This window comes from Ochotona curzoniae, unplaced genomic scaffold (assembly GCF_017591425.1).
Source record: "Ochotona curzoniae isolate NIBS_2020 unplaced genomic scaffold, NIBS_Ocur_1.0 contig_2855, whole genome shotgun sequence".
Classification (NCBI taxonomy): domain Eukaryota; kingdom Metazoa; phylum Chordata; class Mammalia; order Lagomorpha; family Ochotonidae; genus Ochotona; species Ochotona curzoniae.
Window position 1 is genome coordinate 1,374,115 of NW_024465615.1, and position 12,212 is coordinate 1,386,326.

General features: G+C 49.6%; 2 protein-coding genes across 3 annotated transcripts in view; one reads left to right on the forward strand and one right to left on the reverse strand.

Annotated features, from left to right (window-relative positions):
- LOC121154749 (nuclear autoantigenic sperm protein) overlaps positions 1 to 7,230 on the forward strand; it is a 30,755-nt gene extending 23,525 nt beyond the window's left edge. The window contains exons 7-15 of one of the 2 annotated variants that reach the window (XM_040977750.1): positions 1,272 to 1,351; positions 1,730 to 1,815; positions 1,923 to 1,996; positions 3,973 to 4,161; positions 4,266 to 4,432; positions 5,185 to 5,241; positions 5,335 to 5,412; positions 5,935 to 6,063; positions 6,445 to 7,230. In XM_040977750.1, the coding sequence (XP_040833684.1) occupies positions 1,272 to 1,351; positions 1,730 to 1,815; positions 1,923 to 1,996; positions 3,973 to 4,161; positions 4,266 to 4,432; positions 5,185 to 5,241; positions 5,335 to 5,412; positions 5,935 to 6,063; positions 6,445 to 6,525 (941 nt within the window). In that variant the 3' untranslated portion in view covers positions 6,526 to 7,230. The remainder of the gene's footprint in view (positions 1 to 1,271; positions 1,352 to 1,729; positions 1,816 to 1,922; positions 1,997 to 3,972; positions 4,162 to 4,265; positions 4,433 to 5,184; positions 5,242 to 5,334; positions 5,413 to 5,934; positions 6,064 to 6,444) is intronic. The other variant, XM_040977751.1, reaches the window with a different exon arrangement.
- A 502-nt stretch (positions 7,231 to 7,732) lies between these two features.
- On the reverse strand, positions 7,733 to 12,164 carry CCDC17 (coiled-coil domain containing 17). The gene is given in 14 exon segments (XM_040977759.1): positions 7,733 to 8,793; positions 8,964 to 9,074; positions 9,150 to 9,360; positions 9,511 to 9,717; positions 9,855 to 9,952; positions 10,043 to 10,158; positions 10,380 to 10,495; positions 10,750 to 10,866; positions 10,967 to 11,053; positions 11,176 to 11,338; positions 11,431 to 11,557; positions 11,559 to 11,606; positions 11,656 to 11,757; positions 11,841 to 12,164. Coding segments are annotated over 14 exon segments (1,794 nt in total). The 5' UTR covers positions 12,015 to 12,164; the 3' UTR covers positions 7,733 to 8,676.
- Between the last annotated feature and the right edge of the window lie 48 nt (positions 12,165 to 12,212).

The following is a 12,212-nucleotide window of genomic DNA, read 5'->3' on the forward strand; positions in this document are numbered from 1 at the left end:
TATTTTTGTTCCCAATAGCTCCTATGAAGGAGGTTGCTTTCATTGTTTCCCTTTATTCACCTCTTAGTCATTTTTAAGTTTATTTTTAAAATACTTCTAAAGCTTTGGCTTTTCATAAACTGCAATTTTTAATATTCTGTGTCAGTGCAGTTATGAAACTATAGTTTCCCATATTTTGCAAGCAATGAAATGGGAGGAAAAGGTTACTAATTAATTTGCCTTAGTCATACCATAGCCACTAGAGAGAAGACTGGGTACTGACTCCAGGGCAGTGTGAGAAAGATGGAAAGTGTAGTCTTTATCTACTAGCTAACACTCAGATGTCTGTAACAGCATGAACTTGGCCAAACTGAAGCCAGAAGGCACAGACTCTGGGTTTCCCATATAGGTGACAGCAGTTCCAAAATACTGAGCCATCATACCCTATTTTCCAGGTACAGGCATCCCAGACAGCAAACTTAACACCTTGTGCCACAGTGCTCTCCCCTAGCTGCCTACTTTCTATGCTTTCACTCTTTATGTGACAACACCAACCCACAGAAATCTTGCAAGTGGGTTTTACTTAAAAATTAAAATTGTTTCTTTACTGCCACCCTTTGACATCTTGCCATATCCGTAGTAAAACTGATTGGTCTGTTCCCATTTCAGTGTGATTCGTCAGTGAACATTGTGGGATTGTGGGAGTTTTAGAACATGCTTGTAAATTGACAAAGGAATCATTACCAGGCTAATGTAACTTGTTTGCTCACTCCAATCTCGGTGCTAGAGCTGGCTGGAGTCTGTGGCATGCTCACTGGGTAGAGTTAAGGATTATGCTTCCCTCTCTACAGCTTTCTTGTGAGAAAGTCTCTTGAGTATTGTTCTTAGTGGACTCGAATAAGTTAATTTTGGGTACTTTCCTAAGCCTATCATCTAACCAGCGGAATAAAGACACCAGAAACACTGGCTAAGTGTCCATCTGCTTTTGGCTAAGTGACTAGGAACTTGAAGCCAGTAAGAGACAGTAGTTAATTTCTTCTCTTTCTAGATCATCCAGGGTGACTTAATAAGGATAACATTCAGCCTTTCATTACTGAAGGTCAGACCTGTAGATAAGATTACATTATATCCCCATATGAATTAGATTGCAAACATGAAGTTTCACATTCAGCCCAGCTCTTTAACTGATTTGGATTCGCATGTTTCCCATCCGAATATGAACTGACATGCTTACTGGCATCTTTGATGAGTTCTTGGCTGTATTCTCAATATTCAGGAATTTTTGCTTGTAGAAGCTGAAGGCTCAGAAGAGGAGGATAAAGAAAATGACAAAGCTGAAGAAACACTAAATGACTCAGCTCTTGAAAATAAAGTAAGTCGTTATTCGTTACTATTGTCCGCTTTCTTACTATAGAGTTGCATTTTACTAGTGAAGGTTGGATTATTATTGACGCTCATTTCTTGAAATTAGGGCTTGAGTTTTCTTTATTCTTGTCCGTAATGGACAGACACATTTGTTGGATTCCAGGGGCTCCTGTAAGGACTGCTCACATGTTACTGATGACAAAGGATGGAAACTTTGTAGGAACCCATTCTGTATCCTACTTTTAGGGGAGAAAGTCTGAATTTTTAATCATAAGTTTTTATTACTATGTTTTTCTTTTAGCCATCCTAAAATTTAATACTTATATTTGTACATTGAAAATGTGTCTTTTACTTCTGGCTAATACCAGATTTGGCTATATTGTAGTCTATTACAGAAAATGAAGAGGAGGAGATTGGGAACCTAGAACTTGCCTGGGACATGCTGGATTTAGCAAAGATCATTTTTAAAAGGTAAGGTTCTGAGTGCTTTCTTCTAGAGGTTGGAAGCTTGGTGTCTGGAAGCAGGACACAGTTGGGCTCAGTATATTCTTAGGGTTCTGATTGTCTTTCCCTTTTAGGCAAGAAACAAAAGAAGCCCAGCTTTATGCTGCACAGGCACATCTTAAACTTGGAGAAGTTAGTGTTGAATCTGGTAATGAATTTTACATTTTTCTGTAATCTACCCTGCCTTCTGTGTTGTAGCTTCTCTAAATCCATCTTGGCTATAAGTTGGATGGTTGGCTTTTTTGAGGGGTGTGTATGGGTGTGTGTTTTATATATTTTACCTTTGATATTACAGTTGATTAAAATGGGTCCAGGATCAGGGAAAATGGGCGAGACCTTTGTTTCCACATTTTCTTTTCCTTCTTTCTATATCTGGAGGAAAGGGAGAGAGAGAAAAGGGGAGAAGCCACACCAAGCCTCCCAACCGCCTCAGCACTCACGGGTGGGGAATGGTCACCCGATAACATCCCAAAGTCCCTGATAGTTACTGATGTGGAGCGTGCCTCTAGGGTTTTGCCCAAGTGCTTTCAGTAGTTCCGAAATGCTGTTGATCTTGTAGATGCAAGGATGAGGATATCTTTCTAAGGTCCTTTGGTTGACACAGTCCACCTCTGAGTCTCCATTTGTTCAGCTATTTGCTGTCATGCTTCCCTGGAGTAGTTGATCAGCTTGTTCTGCCCTCTTTCCTCTGCTATGGTACCAGATGTCTTCTCTAGGCTCCAGTGGTCTGACATATCCTCTATGTGACTCTGGGTATGCCGTCCACTGCTCTGTGAAAGCCACTAAGGAGGTCTAGTTTTGACAGATGCACTCCATTGTCAGAGCACAGGTCCTGTCAGTCTCCCCATTGTTAGAGTGGAGTCCAGTGGTTTAGTCAGGAGGATCCTCAAAGCAATCTCGTCCAAGGTGATCTCAGACCTATCTCTTGTTTGTGCATACCCACCTGTACAGGGTCTAGTTGGTTATTTCACCCGCATCAGCCTATGTCCACATTGGTAATTGCAATTGCTAGGTCAGATCTATCTCCAGCCCCATTTCTTATGGAAACCAGTGGGTGCTGGGGCCCAGCCCAACCCTGCCCTCCACACAGTAGGCCCTCATGTACACCTTTGGGAGCTGCAGTCCAGTCAGAGTGACTCCCAATGATTCCCACTGAGCTGGCCCCCAGCCCTGGTTTCTGTGTCTGCCAGCATGTGCAGTGATCTAGTCTGGTCTGTCCCACCTCTTATTCAGTTCTTGTACACATAATTGGACATTGGGGCTTCACTTATCCTAGCCAACTCCATCTTCAGCCCACACACATGCCAGCGGGTGCACTGCCTGTCTAGCTAGGCCCGCCTCCAGTCTTGGTTCACATGGTTGTCATAGTTTTCCTAGGGGGCCCACTCTTAGACCTGGATCTTGCACTCCTCTTTGGGTGGTTCTGCAGTCTAGCTCGACAGAACCTACTTGTTCCCTTTCCTAGCACCTGCCAGTTGATGCTGTGACAAAGCCCAACTAGCCTGCTCCCATTCTGGCTCATGCCTGTACCAGTGGATATATAGACAGTTAACCTAGCTTTCCACCAACCCAATTCACGTTCAGGCCAGCACATGTTGTAGCACTGCCCATCCTGGTCTTCCCCCAGTCTCCGTTCTCACCAGCAGGAGCAGTGACTCAGCAGGAAAGTTTGTCACAACTCCCCTACTAGGATTACAACCTCTACCAGATCTTGTGTGTGCTGGTGGGCACTGCGGCCCCAGTCTGGCATGACCCATTTCACCTCAGCATTTGTCTGGCCTAGCCTTCTCTGTCCGTCCACCCCCCCTCCTTACCTTGCATTGGTGGGTACTGCTGCCTAACGTAGAACAGGCCCTCACCCTGGTTCTCAGATTTGCTGGTAGGTGTTATGAAATGGCCCAGCTTGGCCTGCCCCCAGATCAGAGCCACATGTATGCCAGTGGGTACTGTAATCTAGCTTGGTCTGAGCTGTCCTTTTCCTGTTTTTGAGCTCACCTGCAGGGACTGTGTTGTAAAGACACAGAAAGTCATTGATCGTTTAAATGGGAGAACATTCTTGCAGAATGGGTCTGGGCTGTGGAAGCACTGATTAAATATCCATTTACTTGGTGTTCTCTTAATTAGAAAATTACATTCAAGCTATAGAAGAGTTCCAGGCTTGCCTGAACCTGCAAGAACAGTATCTGGAAGCCCATGACCGGCTCCTTGCAGAGACCCACTACCAGCTGGGGTTGGCTTACGCATATAACTCTCAGTATGATGAAGCAGTGGAACAGTTCAGCAGATCTATTGAAGTCATTGAGAAGAGAATGGGTGAGTGAGCAATAGCTGCTTCTGTGCTGGTGGCTTCAGGAATGGATGAAGTTAAAATTTTTTTGTGGTGGTGATTACTCATCATGTTAACCTGTTCTTTATAGCTGTGCTCAATGAGCAGATGAAGGAGGCTGAAGGATCACCTGCTGAATATGAGAAAGAAATTGAGGAGCTCAAAGAACTGCTGCCTGAAATCAGAGAGAAGATAGAAGATGCAAAGGAATCTCAGCGTAGTGGGAATGTAGCTGAATTGGCTTTAAAAGCTGCTCTGGTCAGTTCAGATCTGCGCCGCGTTCCCTCCTTTACCCTTCTCTTTGAAAGGGAGAACAATAGATAGGTCTTTCATCTGCAGGTACACTCCCCAAATAGCCATGTCTGTGCCAGGCTGAAGCCAGGAGTCAGGAGCTTTATATGGTCCTCCAACCCAGTGAAAGGGACTTGGGCAATCTTCCAGCACTTTCCCAGGGCATTAGTTCTAGATCAAAAGTGGAGCCAGTACATGAGCTGGTATCCTTGTGGGATGCTGACACTGTTGGCAACAGCTTAGCCTACTGAAAACATGACTTGGCTTCTGAGAGAGTTGATGAACAGAAGAAATGTGAACATTCATCAAATTAATCATTCCTGTGAAATTGGGAATTGTTTGAAAGAATACAATACGTTCTGGAACAAGTTGAGTTCAAATTAGATCTGCACATTTACCCAGGTGAAAGTGGACCAATAATGGTATCTGTAACATACTTGGGACACCTCCAGAAAAATTGTGATTAACAAATATCAGCTGTTGTTTCCATCTCAGGCCTCTGCTTCTGGCTTTTGTTTGGCTGCTGAGATATCAGGAATTTTTTTACCTGTGTCCTGAGTGACAGGTCGGGAGGTATAAATGAGGTGGGTTTTGTGTCTATGTCTGGACCTACTAGTACATCAGGGCTTGTTCAGGTGTTAGGATGCTCTGTACCTGCTGTAAAACTGAGTTCCTGGAACCACCTCTACCCTGACCCTCGGGAGTTGTTTTTCCCACAGGTGGGGAGCTCTAATTCAGGATTCACTTCAAGTGGAGGAAGCTCTTCAGTCTCCATGGTGCGTATTCAAGTGGATTTTGGTCACTTTAGCCTTAGTGTTGGTCTCATATAGTTGAGACATTGCTAACCTGGGCTTTTTTCTTTCTGCCAGATTGCCAGTAGAAAGCCAACAGATGGTGCTTCTTCATCAAGTTGTGTGACCGATATTTCCCACCTTGTTAGAAAGAAGGTAAGTAAGTATACGTAGAGTGGGGTTTTTTCCCCAGTCTTTTCCAAGTGATTTAGGATTTCCTAAATAGATGCAGTAAGACTTATTTGTGGAGTGAAAACAAGTTTTTCCATTTGAGTACATGTTGTGGGTTTTCTTAGCACTGGGAGTATTAGGAAAGCTTCTTTGGGAGATTGGTCAGATGAGGTTGGTGGATGTTCTTTGACAATAGTCATTCGGCTATTGTCATGTAAAGCCCCTGTTGAGTCAGGCTTCTGACTGTAATCCCAGTAGTTTCTACTCAAATTTGGTCATTCAGGCTTGTATTTGGGTTGCTGTTAACATCTGCTTCTCAACCTCCTGCCCGCTGGGCGGGAGTCTGAATCAATCTGTTGTAGAGTGTGGAGTGGCTAGGGCGAGAGGGAGGAGGAACATTAGGGCTGTGTGTCCTGGTGTTCAGAATCTTAACTCGTGGGTTAAGTTTTTTGCAGTTGTTTTAAAAAACAAAACACATTTATCAAGCCTTCACAATTCTGTCTTTAGAGGAAACCTGAGGAAGAGAGCCCCCGGAAAGATGATGCAAAAAAAGCCAAACAGGAGCCGGAAGTGAACGGAGGCAGCGGGGATGCAGCAGTCCCCAGTGGAAATGAAGTTTCGGAAAATGTGGAGGAGGTGGGCAGTTAAACGGGCCTTGGCCTCTTGGGTAAATTGTCCTCCCAAATGTGTGAGCCTGTTTTTCTTGTTTGAGTGCAACCCTTACAGAAATAACAATTGTGCAGGAAATTGGTTTTGGAGTCTAGGCTCCACTGACAAATGGGACCTATGTAGGTTCCTGTCTGTAAACCTATGAGAGGACACTTAATTGGCAAGACCAATAGATTGCTCCCATAGAGTACAGGAATTGATCTCTTATTTTGTGGTCACTGCCAGCCATCTGTCCAGGGAGCACAGCAAGGTTTGATGGTCTGCGTTGACTTCCTCTGACAGGCCTGCTCAGTTGTGAAAGAATGAATTGGGCTAGGGTCACTTATCCCCAGGCTTCCTGTTTTTCAGCCCGAGAATCGACCCGAAAGCCGAGCAGCAATGGAGGGGACAGTGGAGGCTGGAGCCACAGTTGAAAGCACTGCATGCTAAGAGGGTGCGGAGCCTTCCTTCACGGCAAAGTGTTTTTTGTACATAATGTATTTTTTCACTTTTGGGGGATTCTTTTTGTATAACTTCAATAAAGATTGTAAGCAAAGGATGAAGCATTGTATTTTGTTTGTTTTTCTTAAATATTAAGCTAAACCTGCCTTGGGGCACTCCAGAGGTTCTTGTATTTTGGAAGTGGCTGCCCAGCATGTAGGTCGGCTGCAGGTCCTTTGTCTTCCAGCGGTGCTATATTTCTTTCTACCAAATACTGGACTGAATTTGGCTCTCTTGCAAGCCCTCAGTGGTGCTGTCCCTGGCTGGGAGCTACACAAAACCTGGAGAGAGCATCTGCCATTGGGGTGCTGAAAGTGAATGTTGGACTTTGACTTTGCACCAGGCCTTGAGGGACACTTGTTTCCTACCTACTTCCCTAAGTCTGCAACTAGGGCCGAGATCCTGACCTGGAGAAAGAACTCTGAAGAAGACTTAAGGGGGCTTTTCCCTGAGGAATCACTGTTAAATATTGGAAAACTGAACTTTGGTTTGAAAGAGGATTTAAAATGGCAATGGACACTTAACGATGTGACTGGAAAAACCTGTAGGGAGGCCGAGTTATACTATTTTCTGTATAAAAAAGTTGAAATGTGTCAATACTTGGATTTGTTACCTGTCTGCAGATTTGACTTCTCGAATAAAGATGTTAAAAAGCTGATTTGGTATTGTGTTTGAAGATTCCATTTGTGTGGTTTTAGGCTACTGGAAGATTTCAGTATGGGATGCAAGGTTGAAATTCTGGGAATCTGTGTAACGTGCCAAACCAAGTTGCCTTAGATTTAAGCCTTAAATAGCCTGGTAAGGACTAGGCACAATTTGGGTGTGCTTCATTATTGAGAGGCACAATAATGGGGACTGGTGCAGTGGTGCTGGCATCCCACATGACTGGTTCCCCTGCTGCTGTTCCATTTCCCATCCTGCACCAGAGGATGGTCTAGAGTTGTTGGGATCTCACGACCATGTGGCATACCCAAAAGAAGCTCCTGGCTCTGGACCAGCTCAGCTTTCTGGCCGTTTTGGTTACTTGGGGAAGTACACCAGAATTCCTACTCCACTCTGACCTTGATCTGACCTTGATGTAGTGTAAATACGATTTAATTCCCCAAATTATGTAGACCTTTATTCCACAAAGCCATTGATGGATAGTAGATTTTGCCTGATCAAGATATTCAGGAGGTGGCCCAGAAGACCCTTAGGTCACTGGGGACATGGCCTTGGAAGAGGGTTGGATATGTAAGTCAGAGTTAGGCTTAGCTGCGCTATTTTTCTGCTGCTTGGTTCATCAGGCAATCCTACTTGTTTCACCATCAGATACCAGACTTTCTATCCTTTTCCATACAGACTATTTTCCATAAAATATGCCTATACAATGAGACAAAATTTCCATTTGCTCATTAAAAGTTCTTGCTAAAGCTGCACCAGACCAAAGCCAGGACCATCTTTACGGCTGGTGTGAGCCCAAGAACCTGAGCCATCTATCTGCTGCCTCCCAGGACTGGAAGTAGAGGAAACACCACTGACACAGGCACTCTAGACCATGGCTTAACCCACTTACCAGAATCTGCCTATACCTATAATTTAGAAATTTTGACACTTGTGGGCCTACTCTGCTACAGCTGAACCTGCTAACTTCCAGTGCTGATATTGCAAGTCAGTATGTTCTCAATTTTAACACAAAATGGTCAGACTTATAAGTCGGATTTGTAGAATTTGGCCTATGAATTTTCTGAAGATCAATTGTGTATTCCAGGTTCTCGGCTTTTCCATCTGTTTTCTGGTCAGAACAATCATGACGTACATGCTTCCTAAGCAGCAGACAAGTCTGTCACGTGTCCCATATCTGTCCCCTCGAGAAAGGAACTGCCATGGGCTGTGGCCCTAACCTGGAATAGTGTATGCAGAAACTTAAGATTTTCATGGGGAAAATGAACTTTAATTTGGGTGCAAGCATATTTTGTGGAATCCATACATAGTTTTTTGGTAAATTTTTTCCTCACTACGTTTTTGGAGACCACTTATGAGGTCCCTGGACCCCGTGGGTAACAAACCCCCATCTGAGAACAGGCCTCAAGCTAGAGCCAGGAGCCCAGTCAGGGTGGGTCAAAACACTGATGAGGGCTCAACTCCACCCTGGGGCTCTTCCGCAGGAGGTGCAGGGTCAGCAAATGCAGCCTCAGGGCGGAGGGGGTTGCCTTTCAGTGAAGGTGAGATGGACCCCTGTGGAACATGAGCGGGCAGGTCTTAGCAACACTGCAGCTGGGAGAGCACAGGTTCAGACTAAACTACATACTGTGAACCCAGTCCACCTCATCTGGCTTTATTTCCATGAGTACTTATTGGCACCCAGTAGTCAATAAAGCTGTCCCTAGCTCTGGCTGGGGTCTCACCAGTGGTGGGTATTGGTATTCGTGAGCACATGAGGGATCGATGACTGCCAGTGTCTGAACATCAGCATCCCTTGCGTTCACCAGCCGCACAAACAGCTCAGCATGAACTGCCTGGGGGGAAGGCAAATTGTGCTAGTACTTAAGTACCTGGAAGGAAGAGCTGTAACCCCCATTCCCCGCACTTACCTGGGGAATCTCAATTGGCTGCCCAGAGCTAAGACTGGAGTCCAGGGGAAGGGCCTGAAGCGGGAGGCGCCAGCGGCCACTTAACACCCGTTGAGCTCGATCAAATAGTACCAGAGAGGTCCAAGCCTTTGGCTGTGGTGCCCCAGCTCCTGCCAGCCCTTGCCAGGCCTGCAGCTCACAGACCAAGGAAACAGCTGGTGAGGGTAGAAGTCTGCAGAATGACCAAAGGGATTGGAAGCCAGAGTCACAGTCCCTTCTGGGACTCGGAACTCAGAACCAACAGATGAGAAACTTAAGCAGGATGAGGGATAAGCAAATCTCAGTTGTGGCAAAGACTGCCCAAAACAGGATACCCACCGACCTGGGCACAGGCTGCCTGCTGGCCAGAATGGCACAGTTGCCCACAGGTCCAGAAGCTGAAGGTGGCGAGGGCAGGCAAAGGGCAGGGGGTAACGCTGTTGTCCCTCTTGCATCATGTCCATCTTGGGACAAGCCAGTCAGCAGCTGCACCCAAATCCAAGAAGCTTCAAGTCCCCGCAGGAAGTCATAGAAAACAACCAGACCAGCCCTGGGGACACAAGTGAGTACATGTCTACATAGCCCTCCTCTCCCACAGAGCACCCCAACCCTAGCTGATGCTGGGGGTCCCCTTAACTGGAGGTGTGGCCACTCCCTGAGGATGCCCAAGCAAGGAGCAGGCCTCACCCTGGGTCATAGGGTGCAGGGTCCAGGGCATCACGTGCAGGCAGGAGGAAATGTGGGTTCAGGACCAGGCTCCCCGGTATGCTTCCAGCAAACTGCTGCTGTAGAGAAAAGAGCTGACTCCTCCAGAAAGCTTCTGGAGTGCTCCCCACTGCACACCATAAGCTGTCCTGCCCAGCCCGGGGCCTCACAGCCTTGCCCTGGATGTCCGTGCAGCCTGGAAGTGGAGGTGGTGGGAGGATTGGGGGTTCTCTCCTTCCCTTTAGGGGTGCACTGGGACCAGACAGAGAAGGCACCTCTTGTGGCCCTGGAAGCAGAGGAAGAGTTGGGGTTCCCCAAGGCAGACCAACCCTCCTCTGAGAGTCAAGCCCACAGATGGGCATCCAGTTTCAGGTATACACACTCACACGGATGCGTGTGGACATACAGGAACAGGGCACAGTTGTGGGTCTCATTCATTTCTCAGGCACTCTGAGCTGGGCATGCCTAGCAAGGCAAGGTGGGATGGGCACTGGGTTGCTTACTAACCCTGGGGTACCCAAGCCAGGCCCCTCCGCATCTGCAAGGCCAGGATTTCTGCCTCCAGCCGCCGGTTCTCCGCCTCCACCACTAGAAGCTCCCCCGAAGCAGCAGCTGCCTTTCCTGGAATGAACAGGTGTGACCTATCACCCCTGACCTTTGGGGACCCTCCGAGTCTGGCTGCGAGCTGCTAGACAACACTGGGGCTCTTTGGCTTACCGCCTCACGTCCCAGCTACTGACCACCCAGTCTCCCACTTTGGGACCTTCACGCATAGGTAGCTCTGGGGCGAGGGACGCCCATTCCCACGGCCCTCAAACCCCCAGGACTAAGACCACCGCCGCCAGACGCTCTCCGGGCTGGCCCATCCTGTTCCCGCCTGCGGATCCGCGACCGTCGCAGCTCCAGGGCTGACGCCTCCACCTGCAACTGCCATATCTGGCCCAGAATGCCAGGGTCGCGCCCCCCACCTCGAAGGTAGGCCTCACGCAGGGCTCTAAGTTGGAGCGGAGAGACAGGGACAGAAATGGGGCGGGGGGCGCTTTCGTCCCTTGCCCGGCGCCTCGTCCCTTGCCCGTTAGGGCGCCTGTCCTCACCCAATCTCAGCAGTCAGAGTTGCCGGGAAGGCGACGGGAAGCGCGGGACCGCACAGCTCCGCTTCCCACCAGGCAGGCCGACGACTCCTGCGGCGGGGGGCGGCGCGCGGCGCGCGGCGCTGACGTCACGGCCCCGCCCCGGCACCAACGTCACGACCCCGCCCCGCCCCGCGGCCGCCGATGGCGCTCGGGCTCCCGGTCTCCCTCACCCACGCGGCGCCTGCAGCTCCTCAACGCGCGCGCCCAGGGTCTCGAGCGCTCCTCGCGTCCGCCCTGCCTCCGACCGGAGTTCTCGAAGTTCCCGTTCCAGGCCGGATAGGCGTGATGTCCCGCCCTGGCTCCGGGCTGCGCCTCGGAGACGCAGGCTCAGTTCTGAGGGAGGAAGAGGACGAGTTCCCGAACGGGTCCGAGGAAACCTGAGGCCGAGGGCCGGGGCTGACCGCTGTCCTCCGGCTCTCGCTCACCCTGGCCGCGCCGCTCCAGGGCCCGTCGCTGCGCTTCCGTCTCCGCCAGGCGCTGGGCGCGAGCTCTCTGCAGTGCCCGCAGCCGCTCGCCCGGGCTTCCCGGAGCCTCGCCGGTGGAGTCCTGAGGCCCCGCGGGTGGCATATTCTGTAGGGGGGTTGACACGGATCCGCGGCTTCTGGGATGGGGTGACCTGTCCCTGAATGGCCTACAGGTGTGGGGAGGGCGCCGAAGAGCCAGGGGGACAGCTGGGTGACTACCTGCTCCGTTAACTTCCGTAGTGCAGATGTGCTGGTCTCCTGCTGGCCCTGAAGTTCTTGGGACACCGTCTGGGGACAGGGTGTAGCGAAAGAAGTCCTGCAGAAAACCCAGCGGCTTCGGTGCACGGTCCCAGGGCGGAGGAGGGCCTTACCTCGGCGCCCGGGTCCTGGCTAGCCGCGGAGGGCTGGGCTCCAAGCGTCAGCTCCCCGGTTAGGCGACCGATGCAGAAGCGCCGAGCGTGGTTGTCCAGCAAGGTCCAAGAGCGGAAAACCATGTCACAAGACCTGCAGGGCAGGAGCCCTGGCTCCCCAGAGACGGATGCCATAGAAGGGGACGCGTCTCGCGGCGTGAGCGAGCGGTGGGCAGGCGAGGCCCAGACGGGCGTTTGTTTGGGGAGGAGCCGCGTCCCCTGGGTAGCAACTGCAGGCTGGGACAGGGCAGCCGGGCGGGGCAGCCGCCTCAGGGACAAGCCCAGTGCTGGAACCAAGTGTCCGGGAGCCTGTCCCCATGTCACTGTGTGCTT